General features: G+C 44.0%; 1 protein-coding gene across 1 annotated transcript; it reads right to left on the bottom strand.

Annotated features, from left to right (window-relative positions):
- Positions 1 to 727: 727 nt before the first annotated feature.
- LOC135542558 (sterol 26-hydroxylase, mitochondrial-like) lies at positions 728 to 12,572 on the bottom strand. Its single transcript, XM_064969621.1, has 9 exons — positions 12,267 to 12,572; positions 8,300 to 8,490; positions 6,156 to 6,355; positions 5,735 to 5,932; positions 5,283 to 5,446; positions 3,370 to 3,536; positions 1,832 to 1,913; positions 1,462 to 1,668; positions 728 to 1,091 (listed from the first exon to the last, which is right to left on the bottom strand). Exons 1-9 carry the CDS (start codon positions 12,531 to 12,533, stop codon positions 975 to 977), a joined length of 1,593 nt encoding a protein of 530 aa, XP_064825693.1. The 5' UTR covers positions 12,534 to 12,572; the 3' UTR covers positions 728 to 974.
- Between the last annotated feature and the right edge of the window lie 1,084 nt (positions 12,573 to 13,656).

Below are 13,656 nucleotides of genomic sequence, written 5' to 3'. Positions count from 1 at the left end.
CGCCAACGAACATCTGCGATGCCAAGGGCTAAAATAGAAAAAGTTTGATTATACTTTTCTATTTCTGACATAGATCGCGCTGAAAGTCCTGCCTCTCCCATCTCCTCATTGGTTTATAGCAGCAGGTACCCAAGTGCCATCTCCTCATTGGCTATACCCACGTGACTGATTGAAAGACAAACTGTTTTGCCGTTTGTCGTGGTAATACTATGAAAGTTTAGATGCGATCACCATATAAATTCAAAGAGGAAAAAGCCTGGAAGGAGAGATGACTAGAAACGATTCGGTTGGCCGTTTTATGTGTGGATTCATTGTCGGAGTAGAGGACCTTGTGCATTTCAGGTAAAATAACAACTCAATGTTTATATCCCAGGACAAATTAGCTAGCAACAGCAAGCTCGCTAAATAGGACAAATTAGCTAGCAAGTGCAAGCTAACTATCTAAATTGCCATACATGTTTAATGCTTTTCGACCTGTCCCCAAATTAATGTCATTGGTTCAGAGTTTGTTTTGATATTTTAACCTGCGTGTCGTGATCACATTTGGTGTAGGGGGACAAGATAAATGTATGCACGATAGCGCACACGCGCAGCCGGTTTGGGTTCCGTGTCAGAATAACCTGATATGAATCAGATTTGGTTTGAGGGCATAGCCACAGGAAATAGGGGTGCTGCAGCACCCAATGACAAATCTGCATTAAAAAAATCATTTAAAAAATTTGGGGGGGGGGGGGGAATATAATTTCTTCACAAAAGTAGTGCACTGAGCCTTTACTAGTCCTGTATTAGCAGACCGATATAGTTGTCTGTAGCATGAACAAACTTTATTTTTCAGCATCCAATCCCCCTTCCCCCACACAAACTACTTGCCATTGGCTATGTTTAAGGGGATCTAGGGGACTGGAGGTTACCACAGCACAGCACAACACCAGACCCTCCTGTCAATCCCTTTCTATAACTCCCTGGCACCCTCCTCAGGCTCGGGGTAGGAAGCGCAGGTTGATGGGTTTGGATGGGATGAGCAGTGTTCTAGTCTTGGGCTCTGTGGTCGGGGCCCCATCCTCTGGCTGGATCTCATAATGCTGCATCAGCTGTAGAGGGGGGGGGGCAAGAGTTCATATTCAAGGGTTTAGTGTTAATGAGCCACCTGGTTGTCTGACATCTCTCTAGCCAGAGAATCAGTTTACAACCATAAAATTAAGTCTCTATAACGTCCCATGCCAACTGGGATAGTAAAAGCAGAATATGGCCCCACTCATAAAAATGGGGTTCGTCACACCTGTTCTCACACACTCTTAGATTGCTTCTGGGGATTTTACCATTAGCAAATCACCACAGATGATGGACGAAATCCAACAACAATCACCTCCAACAGTATGTGGTAACATAATTTTGGCACTGACGCCTTTTAATTACACAACACTTCCTTGACAATCGCAATGAAATACTTATCTTACTCACCCTGGAGAGGGCAAAGTACATCTCTAGCTCTGCCACTCTCTTGCCCACACAGGCTCTCACACCCACCCCGAAGGGTATAGAGCTGTAGGGGTGGTGTTGGTACGACTCTGGGTCCCCTCGCAGCCAACGGTCAGGCCTGAAACACTCTGCATCCACAAACTCCCCCTCGTCATGACTGGCAGCATAGTGACAGAGATGAAACTGGGTCTGAGAGAGGGGAATAGGAAGTGGGAGACATACAGGAAGGAGAGCGACTGACAGAATTTCATGGAAATGACATCTCATCCTCTGGGGAAAGAAATAGAGATTTCTTAAGTATTGACAAAGGTGAAAGAGAGAGATGTTGATATCTTTCTTCGCCTGCCCCTACCTTCTTTGGGAACCAATAGTTGTCCACAACAACTTCATTGTCTACGGTTAGACGGCCATTCCCTGGAACTACAGGGTACATCCTGAGAGAGAGAGAGAGAGAGCTCAGCAACATGGGGAGCCTCTGTAGGACTGCCTTATATAAACCTGTGTGTGGCTAGGAATGTTCAGTATGCCAGACCTGCCAACCCTGTCCACCTTTTTTAGAGTACCAGACGCGCGCAGCAATTTGGAGATTCAACTCGCAAATGTAGTGCAAAGGCATTTTAGAAGCATTGCCTCTGTAGCTAATACCGGACACTCACTAATTTTTCATCGTACAATCTTCTAAACTCCCGACTCCATTTAATGCCAAGACATTAATTTTTGATTATACTTTTGTAATGCTCTTTGTGACGTGGATCATAATTACAGTCTATCAGGTTGCGTGATCCTCGTCGTGTTACGTGGAAAATACAACTAATGGGACGCAGAATTAAATGTAATTCACACTCGCACAAATGTGACCAGTTATTTGTCATATTTGCATTTAATTTCTTTCACTAGCAAAATGCGAGTGAACTGCTGACACTTTAGAGCCCACTGAATCTTATGTTCTCTAACGTTAGCTTGAAACAATTAGTGTTCACCTTCCCCCAACACACGGAGTCGAAAAGGGATTTGTCCATGTGTTTACGTACAGCTGACAGTCTTCAAACTCAGCATCACAACAAACAGGAGGGGCAGACACCGGATAGCTTCGTCTAGTAATGATGTATTCATCTCCATGTCTGTTGACACAAACTCAGTACATGTCTGTGTTGCAGCTTGAGAATCGGGATGTTAGTGGATTTATTTTTATTAAAATGTTGTTGTTTTTTTTAAATCAGGCCCTATTCATTACTTGCGTACATGGACAGAGAATTGCGTAGTTGATATCCCATATTTCGTGCACGTTGACAGGTCTGGTCACATTGGTATTTGGTAAAGTTTTGATACCGGAGAGTTGGCAATGGCAGGTTGTGATTCTGACCTAGATGGTGTTATTGAGCATTTGAATCATTCGAAAATCAAGGACACACAGGATAAATGGCTATGACCATATAGGAAGAGGTGGAGGGGGCCAATTTCCTTCTATAAGCCTGTCATCCAGGACCTCTATACCAGGCGGTGTCAAAGGAAGGCCCTAAAAATTGTCAAAAGACTCCAGCCACCCAAGTCATCAACTGTTCTCTCTGCTACCGCACGGCAAACGATACCGGAGCGCTAAGTCTGGGAGCAAAAGGCTCCTGAACAGCTTAAGCCCCAAGCCATAAGACTGCTAAATAGTTCACCATATAGCACTCCGGATGAAATGCCAACATATCTCACTTATCAGTCATTATCAGTATAATTAGGGAAAGGAAAATGCAAGCACACAGGCAGACAAACTCTTTGACCAGGCATGCTCAAAACAAGAGGCCAGTTGCAGGTCACCGTTCATGGCGTGTGTGTGTTCACCTCAGAACCTGCATGTGTGTACGTGTACATGCATCCGTGCCTACGTGCGTGTGTATTCACCTCAGAGTCTCCTTGATGACAGCCTTCAGGTAGGGCATCCTGCTCAGGTCCTCTGATCTGGGCTGCTGTCTTCCCGGACACACGGACATGATCTCACGGTACAGCCTGTCCTGAGACGCGGCGTCGCGAGCCAACTGGTACAATGCCCACGACAAGGTGTTGGACGTCTGAGGCGAAAGGAGAAGGACGATAGAAAGAAAGAGGTGTTTACTTAGAGTGAAGTGATATGATATATACTGAACAAAAATCTGAAAGCAAGCTGATTGAACAGCACGGTCATTACACAGGTGCACCTTGTGCTTGGGGACAATAAAAGTCTGTTATAAAATGTGAAGTTGTGTCACACTACACTGCCACAGATGTCTCAAGTTTTGAAGGAGCGTGCAATTGGTATGCTGACTGCAGGAATGTCCACCAGAGCTGTTGCCAGAGAATTGAATATTCATTACTCTACCATAAGCGGTTTGAAGATGTCAACGTTGTAAACAGAGTGCCCCATAGTGGCGGTGGGGTTATGGTATAAGCTGGCATAAGCTACGGACAACGAACACAACTGCATTTTATCGATGGAAATTTGAATGCACAGAGATGCCGTGATGAGATCCTGAGGCCAACTGTCGTGCCATTCATCCGCCGCCATCACCTCATGTTTCAGCATGATAATGCACAGCCCCATGTTGCAAGGATCTGTACACAATTCCTGGAAGCTGAAAATGTCCCAGTACTTCCATGGTTTGCTTACTCACCTTGCATTTCACCCATTGAGCATGTTTGGGCTAATCTAAATCGACGTGTACGACAGCGTGTTCCAGTTCCCGACCATATCCAGCAACTTAGCACAGCCATTGAAGAGGAGTCAGATAACGAACCCGGATCTGTAGTGATGCCTCAAGCACTGCACCTTAGACCGGAGGCCCTACTTTTTCTTTTAAGGTATCTGTGACCAACAGATGCATATTTGTATTCCCAGTCATGTGAAATCCATAGATTAAGGCCTAATTAATTAATTTCAAATGACTGATTTCCTTATATGAACTGTAACTGCGTAAAACCTTTGAAATTGTTACGTTTTAGATTTTTGTACTTTGTGTACTTTATCGTCCCTGAGGGGAAATTTGACTTGGACAATTAAAGTGCTGATGTTTCTAAAAAAATGATTCAAAGTTGAGGGAGTGGTGGAGGCTGTATCAGAGACAAGTTATCAGTGATCATCAACATTTATTGACATCAATTCATCATAATATCAGCAGAGGAAATTACTTCGGAACAGTAGACCATTTCAAGTGACATCTAGTCATTGAACAAGACCATCTCAAGAGAGAACACTGATTTCCAGTGAGCAAAACACATTTATCTCTATGACGTAACATAAAAGGTGGAATAAATGGAGCTCGAGACTTGTGTTTTACTCAGCAACAGATCCCAGAAAGCAGCAAGTGACGCCTGAAAAAAACAAGACCCGACTGCACCAGGGAATGCAGCCAGGCAGGTCATGTAGTGTTTGTATGGTTACTGTGTATCTGTCTGTGGTTATGCGAGTGCATTTTGTACCCTCTAAAATAAATACAAAGTTACACCGCGAATATATATGTCTACAAACTAAAGCAAATGTTTTTACTATTTATGGCCTGGGGAGAATCGTGTAATCTTAAAGCCAAAATACACCTCCACCCTACAAAAGCCTCTGACTCCATCACTTCCCCCATTCCCCAGGACATGTCCAGTAGACACAAAACAGAAGAAAACATTTTGAAATGAAGAGGAAATAATATAATTTTGCCATTGACAAATTCACATGTTCGCTTTCCATTTCAAAAGGTTTGTTTACGGTGTACCCTACAGAACGTGACCCTGCTGTTATGTATGGCACCCCCCTCCTCTCTGTATGACCTCCCATGACCCTCTCCTCTCACCGTGTCCACTCCGCCCAGCAACAGCTCTGTGATGCTGATGTACACCTCTCCCAGGGTCAGTTTATCACAGGACAGCAGGTAGGTGAGATACATCCCCTCCACCTGCTTCCCAGCCAGCACCTGGGCATCCATCTGCGCCAACTTATGGTCAATGAGACGCTGAGCTGAGGGTTTATGTAGAAATACATTGAACACACACATTCATATAGGGGACGCACACACACTGAACATAGCTCAACAGTGAGTCTCCCTTGGCAGATGGGTTGCCTCCCACACTAACAAAGTTCCAACATAGCGGCTGACAGTGGCTGATGTGACAGGGAAAGCCCTTGTGCAATAGAAATAACCGTACGCTTGCATTGTGGAGGTCGAACCTACCATGTCTACTTTCCAACCTTTAAGTCCGCTTGTCGCTCAATAGAAGGAGCCCCGGACATTATTTACAAACATACCTACAGCCACCAGGTCGTCCCAGGCTTGGACAAATCGTTTCCAGAAGGGCAGGACATTACGTGTCCAGAGCGGGAGGAAGAGGACGGTCTCAGACAGGGTTAGCATGTCGTTGGCTGCAGCGATGAACTTCAGCGTGTCCTTAGGGATCTCCTCCTGCAGACAACCCAGCCGAGTCTCAAACAGGATGGAAGAGATCCCTGCAGGGGCGGAGAGAACACAGTTGAACAATGAGGACGACACAGAGCTGGTGGGATTCTCGGTATCCTAGATGCATATCTCCTGCCGTTGTGCCCCCGAGCAAGGCACTTTACCTAAGCTGCTGACTGTGGCAGACTCTGGCTTCCAACCCCACTGGGTGTGTGTGTGTTTCTGAAGGGGTTAAAAGCATAAATAATACTGAATGAACCAATGGTATCACACCTTCAAAGCCAAACTTGTAGAGCTCTGCGGTGAGGTCTGGTACGGTGGTGTGGTCCTGACTGCGGAGACGGAGCCTCTCAATACGCTGGAGCAGGTCCCCTACCACCTGGTGGATGACAGGCGCGTACGCAGACACCTCCGCTAGCTTCAGCATCTTTGGATTCAGAACATTACGGATGCGGTACCACTGTGGGCCTTTACTGTAGGGGAGGAGAGGACAGGAGGGGACAGACACTGAATCTACAATGGATATTCAGAATAAAGGGGTGGAGGTTTATTTACAGGTCGTGGCCAAAATAAAGGAAAAACTTAAATGAAGAATACAAAGTATATTAAACGCAACTGCTACCAAACAGTAAGCAATGAACATCCCAGATCGCAACCCAATCGAACACTTATAGAAGATTATAGAGCAGCGCCTGAGACAGCGTTTTCCACCACCATCAACAAAACACCAAATGATGGAATTTCTCGTGGAAGAATGGTGTCAAATCCCTCCAATAGTGTTCCAGACACTTGTAGAATCTATACCAAGGAACATTCAAGCTTTTCTGGCGACTGGTGGTGGCCCAATGCCCCATTATGTTGGCGTTTCCTTTATTTTGGCAGATACCTGTAGGTTAGATTGATCATGTTGGAGGTACTACTGAAACAAGTTTACCTTTAGAGTTAGGGTTTCCTCAAACCAGACCAACATGGCTTTTACCCAAGGCAATGATTTATTACCAATAACTGTTATAGTGTATCTTTGAAGCATAGTGTAAGCACTGTTCCCTCTAAGCTGCGCACCTCCCCCAGGATGCCGCGCCGAGGAAATGCCATGCAGAGACGTAAGAGATTGAACTTCACTGAGTTCGCCGCATTAGTTTGCACTATATAGATTACCGTTTTCTCTGTGATTGAATCAAAAGGATAAACTGGGTGGTTCGAGCCCTGAATGCTGATTGGCTGACCACCGTGGTATATCAGACCGTGTATAATTACGTCGGTAGCCGGTTTATAATAGCAATAAGGCACCTCGGGGGTTGGTGGTATATGGCCAATATACCATGGTGAAGGGCTGTATCCAGGCACTCCGCATTGTGTCGCTAGTTGTAGGCAGAGCCAGTGTGCAGCAGAGTATAATTATTTGGGTGGGGGTAGCCCATGAGCGGTCTTTCAATCACCCGCGAGGGAATGCGCTTTTCAGATCAGTTCAGAGCACGCATGTGCACATTTGTTGATATTCTTTGCTAGTTAGCGAGTTATTTGCCCAGTTATTGATAATTATAAACTGGGTGGTTCGAGCCCTGAATGCTGATTGGCTGACAGGCGTGGTACATCAGACCGTATACCATGAGTATGATAAAACATTTCTTTTTACTGATCTAATTACGTTGGTAACCAGTTTATAATAGCAATAAGGCAACAACATCCCTTAGCCGTGGTATACTGGCCATATACCACAACCCCCGAGGTGCTTTATTGCTTAAATATAGGTCAGCAATGGGGAGTTACCGCTCCCTACAAGAGCACAAAACGTGTAGGCCACATTTCAAGGTCTCTTTGAAATGCTAATCAGCTTAAAAGCTTACATCTTAATTAAAGGGGCAGTGTTGTATTTTGAAACACGCTTGCATATCCTACATTGTCTAAGTCTCTGTATGGCAATAATAAATTGTATTTTGTAAAGTGGTTTCTTGCATCATACAACACAATGTACTGTCACCCTATAGTGTCACAGGCCAAGTAAAACATGATTAATATCAAGCGTTGCATAATGTTAAAACATGATTAAAAATCGAATGCAGTATGGGCCTGCATTGAACATCACATATAGGCTACTGTAGGCTATATCACGGAAATCTAAAGCTATTTCCACGTGAAAATGTTATGGGATTTGCGCCATTGGTTTTGTTGGTAGGCCTACATTACGCTCAAATAGCCACAATAGCCTATTGGCTACTGTCTAAAACTGTAATGGTACAGCCGCAGGGTTTACTGTAAACATGTGCCGGAAATTGCACAAAATCCTCACAAAAGTTTCACGAGAGCAAATATTTCCTCAGTGCGCCAAAAAAATTAGGAAACAGTGTGCGTAAGTATTAACCCTTTCCTACACCCAATCTAGGAATAGTCATTGATGTGGTTCATCGGCCACTCACTCCACATGGAGTCCATAGGCCTGTCCCCTCATATCGCGGTACTCCTTCCAGTGTGGCAGCTCTGTCCGGACCGGGTAGCAGCCCTCCTGACGGATCACCTGGGATATGAGCTCTGGAGACGCCACGTTCACCACATCAAACGGGCCGAACCGCGAGCGCCAGATGGGCCCGTACAGTTTCTTGTGTTCAACCTGGGTTGGGGGCAAAGAGTAGAAGATATTTGATTCTGGAAATGTACACAAAGATGTTGGAAATGCACAGTGAGACAGTCCTATATAATGATATTTAATATGAATTAATGATTCACAAAATATACACCGAGTATACGAAACATTAGGAACACCTGCTCTTTCCATGACAGACTGACCAGATAAGTCCAGGTGAAAACTATGATCCCTTATTGATGTTACCTGTTAAATCCACTTCAATCAGTGTAGATGAAGGGGAGATGGCAAGTTGAAGATGGATGTTTAAGCCTTGAGACATGGATTGTGTATGCGTGCCATTTAGAGGGTGAATGGGCAAGACAAAAGACTGAAATGCCTTTGAACAGGGTATGATGGTAGGTGCCAGTTGCACCGGTTTGTGTCAAGAACTGCAACGCTGCTGGGTTTTTTTCCACTCTCAACAGTTTCCTGTGTGTATCAAGAATGGTCCACCACCCAAAGAACATCCAGGCAACTTGATCTAACTATGGGAATCATTGGAGTCAATGTGGGCCAGCATCCCCATGGAATGCTTCTGACAACTTGTAGTCCATGCCCTGACAAATGGAGGCTGTTCTGAGGGGAAAAGGGGGTGGGGACTCAATATTAGGAAGGTGCTCTTAATGTTTTGTACACAGTGTATATTTACTAAAAATAACAGTATATAAACTACTTATTATCCTAATTAGTCAAATCAACCTCTAGTTTAATAAACCATGAATCCAGGTGCATAACTTCTGGGGTCATGATCCCACCAATATCAGAGCCAATTTGACCTCCTAAATAAAATGCTTTGATAAATTTGATGGATGTGAAATGATTTAACCACCTTTGGTACTGGCTTTCTCCACAGTACTACTAAATTCCAAATGTTATGACTGGATCACCCCTGGTAAACTCATAAGTACAAATAAGAATGATAGAAAATGATATTTTTGAAATAGAGCAAGTTTCTATTGCGAAGTGACATCTCGCATGTGTCCTATTTATCAAAATGACTGATAATTTGTGGCATTGTGGGAGGAAAGAACTCATGTTTATACAACCTAATAATCGCCCTGAGAATACTTCCAGAACCACCTTCATCTTTTATTTCAATTAAGAAAATCTACAAAATAAATTGGTCTACCCTAGTCTTTATTAATATACATACAGTTGAAGTCTGAAGTTTACATACACTTAGGTTGCAGTCATTAAAACTCGTTTTTCAACCCCTCCACAAATGTATTGTTAATGAACTATAGTTTTGGCAAGTAGGTTAGGACATCTACTTTGTGCACGTGTAACAGTATAACTTTAGACCGTCCCCTCGCCCATACCCGGGCGCGAACCAGGGACCCTCTGCACACATCAACAACAGTCACCATCGAAGCATCGTTACCCATCAGTCCACAAAAGCCGCGGCCCTTGCAAGTGACGTCACCGATTGGAACGCTATTTAGCACGCACTATTCCACCGCTAACTAAGCTAGCCGGTTCACATCCGTTACACACGACACAAGTCCCTTTTCCAACAATTGTTTACAGACCGATTATTTCACTTATAATTCACTGTATCACAATTCCAGTGGGCCAGGGGTTTACATACACTAAGTTGACTGTGCCTTTAAACAGCTTGGAAAATTCCAGAACATTATGGCATGGCTTTAGAAGCTTCTGATAGGCTAATTGACATCATTTGAGTCAATTTGAGGTGTGGCTGTGGATGTATTTCAAGGCCTACCATCAAACTCAGTGCCTCTTTGCTTGACATCATGGGAAAATCAAAAGAAATCAGCCAAGACCTCCACAAGTTTGGTTCATCCTTGGGAGCAATTTCAAATGCCTGAAGGTACCACGTTCATCTGTACAAACAATAGTACGCAAGTATAAACACCATGGGACCACGCAGCCGTCATAACGCTCAGGAAGGAGATGCGTTCTGTCACCTAGAGATGAACGTATTTTGGTACAAAAACAGCAAATCAATCCCAGAACAGCAGCAAAGGACCTTGTGAAGATGCTGCAGGAAACAGGTACAAAAGTATCTATATCCAGAGTAAAACGAGTCTTATATCGACATAAATTGAAAGGCCGCTCAGCAAGGAAGAAGCCACTGCTCCAAAACCGCCATAAAAAAGCCAGACTACGGTTCGCAACTGCACATGGGGACAAAGATTGTACTTTTTGGACAAATGTCATCTGGTCTGATGAAACAAAAATAGAATTGTTTGGCCATAATGACCATCATCATGTTTGGAGGAAAAAGGGGGAGGCTTGCAAGCCGAAGAACATAATCCCAACCGTGAAGCACAGGGGTGGCAGCATCATGTTGTGGGGGTGCTTTGCTGCAGGAAGGACTGGTGCACTTCCAAAATAGATGGCTTCATGAGGGAGAACAATTATGTGGATATATTGAAGCAACATCTCAAGACATCAGTCAGGAAGTTAAAGCTTGTTCGCAAATGGGTCTTCCAACTGGACAATGACCCCAAGCATACTTCCAAAGTTGTGGCAAAATGGCTTAAGGACAATAAAGTCAAGGTATTGGAGTGGCCATCACAAAGCCCTGACCTCAATCCTATGGAAAATTTGTGGGCAGAACTGAAAAAAGCGTGTACGAGCAAGGAGGCCTACAAACCTGACTCAGTTACACCAGCTCTGTCAGGAGGAATGGGCCAAAATTCACCCAACTTATTGTGGGAAGCTTGTGGAAGGTTACTCAAAACGTTTGACCCAAATTAAACAAGTTAAAGGCAATGCTAGCAAATACTACTGAGTGTATGTAAACTTATGACCTACTTGGAATGTGCTAAAAGGAACAAAAGCTGAAATAAATAATTTTATGTACTATTATTGACATTTCACATTCTTAAAATAAAAGTGGTGATCCTAACTGACCGAAGACAGGGAATTTTTACTAGGATTAAATGTCAGGAATAGTGAAAAACTGAGTTTATATGTATTTGGTTAAGGTGTATGTAAACTTCCAACTTCAACTGTACATGTGACATTGCACAGCAGTAAACTGGTCTATTTCACCATTGTTATTTTCTTCTTCTTGATTTCAATAGGTGAGGGAAGCCAGGTACTGGTGTTTACGTACTGTTTCTTGATCGAGTAAAAGGTATTCTTATACCATATTTTTGTGCAACAATAGTATAAATTCATTCAATTGGCGGAGGTGAGACTGAAAGAGAGAGCACTGGTTGAGAGTGCTGCAGTTACCAATCGTGATCATGGTCACAGCTCTATTGAAAACGTATCATTCTACACATTTAACGCCTGCTTCATTGTGGACTTTTCACTGAAATTAGATGTTGCCCTACCTGCATCTAGCTCAGCAAACCATGTCAAAATTGAATTGCGATTATAAACCCTGATTTTAGTCAGTAGCGTATACCTATTGAAATAAGTAAATCTCGCAAATAGGTCATTTATAACGGTTTGTAGTCTTAACGTCTGCCACAAAATAACGGCAGACCATATACCACCTGAATGACCAAAAAATAATTATGTTCTAATTACGTTGGTCACCAGTTTATAGAAATAAGGCACCTCGGGGATTTGTGGTACCACACCTCTGGTCTTATTGTTTAATCATAGCAGTCGTCAAATCAAGTTACATCGACATCCTTTGATGGAAAATGATCTGGATAGTTGAATAAGAGCGATTTACCTCTCTTTAATTCGCTCGATAACGTGCACTCACGACACGTATGAAACTAGACATACTTGGATGAAAGAGTAGCAGAAATGAGAGATTGTGGGATTCATTTTACCTGCATCGCATGACTCTTATCTGCATATCCCTTCACGAACAGCCAATACACCGTCGTGGCAAAACTAGGTCCGTGTAGATCGTCTATTGTTTTGCACTTCTCCGGAGTTGTTTCTATCGTTGTCTGCAATTTTTGTCCCACGTGTCTGCCGGCACCGGACTTGAACCTCCGACCACCAGACACAAAGCCGTCCAGCGCCACTGACAGTTTCTGGCCGTGGTGAACTGTGAGTCGGAGCGACCTCGTCACCGCCGCAGGGCTACACATTTTGAGTGGAGCGCATACAAATTCATTCTACCATCTGTGGCTTTTTAGTACAGTTTGCCCTGCAGCACATTGGGACTCGCCCATACGTTTCACATTTCAACGTCACGTGCACAAGTACAGTGAAATGCCTTTCTTGCAAACTCAAAACCCAACAATGCAGTTATCAATAACTATGTAATACTACAAATAACGTTATATCAAAACACGAGATTTAAAAACAAGAACACGATAAAGCAAGCATACTATAATATATACGGGATCTGTTCCAATACCATATTTACAAATGGGCAGGGATATTGGATCTATAGAGGTAGATATGTATAAGGTGACTAGCCATCAGGATATGATAGACAGAGTAGCAGCATGTTATATGATTGTGTGTGTGGGTGTGTTTAGAATCAGTATAAATGTATGTGCATATGTGTTTGTGAGCAAATGATGGAGTGAGTGTTTGTGTGCAGTAGTGTGTAGGGCCCTGCAAGTGTGCAGAGACAACTAAATTCAGTCTGTGTAGCCATTTAGTTAGCGGTCTTATGGCTTGGGAATAGAAGCTGTTCAGGAGCCTGTTGGTGTCAGACTTTATGCACTGGTACTGCTGGCCGTGTGGAAGCAGAGAAAACAAATAGTCTATGGTTGGAGTCTTTCATGATTTTCCGGGCCTTCCTTTCACACCACCTGATATAGAGTTCCTGGATGGCAGGGAGTATGGCCCGTGTTATGTACTAGGCTGTCCGTACCACCCTCTGTAGCACCATGCAATCGAGGCCGGTGCTATTGGCATACCAAGCAGTGATGCAGCCAGTCAAGATGCACTCAATGTTACAGCTGTAGAACTTTGAGGATTTGAGTGTCCATGACAAACCATCTCAACCTTCTGAGGGGCAAGAGGCGCTGACGTGCCTTCTTCGCGAGTCTGCACGGACAATTTTAAGCACTGAGGAACTTGAAGCTTTCGACCCACTCCACTGCAATTCCGTCGATGTGGATGGGAGTGTGCTCGTCCCCCCTCCATATCCCGTAGTCCGCGATCAGCTTCTTGGTCTCACTGACATTGAGGGAGAAGTTGCTCCGGCCCCTCACTGCCAGGTTTCTGAACTCCTCCTTGTAGGCCGTCTCATTGTCA

This window comes from Oncorhynchus masou, chromosome 6 (genome assembly GCF_036934945.1).
Source record: "Oncorhynchus masou masou isolate Uvic2021 chromosome 6, UVic_Omas_1.1, whole genome shotgun sequence".
Lineage (NCBI taxonomy): Eukaryota > Metazoa > Chordata > Actinopteri > Salmoniformes > Salmonidae > Oncorhynchus > Oncorhynchus masou.
Note: the sequence above shows the minus strand (reverse complement) of the source record. Positions and strands in the feature narration are given on the sequence as shown.

Excerpts from the sequence above, each read along its gene's own strand:
- LOC135542558 (XM_064969621.1), bottom strand. The coding sequence starts at position 12,533 with ATGTGTAGCCCTGCGGCGGTGACGAGGTCGCTCCGACTCACAGTTCAC. Across the intron at positions 8,491-12,266 it reads ATAAGAGTCATGCGATGCAG|GTTGAACACAAGAAACTGTA; the intron begins GTAAAATGAATC and ends CCCCCAACCCAG. Across the intron at positions 1,914-3,369 it reads GTCATCAAGGAGACTCTGAG|GATGTACCCTGTAGTTCCAG; the intron begins GTGAATACACAC and ends TCTCTCTCTCAG.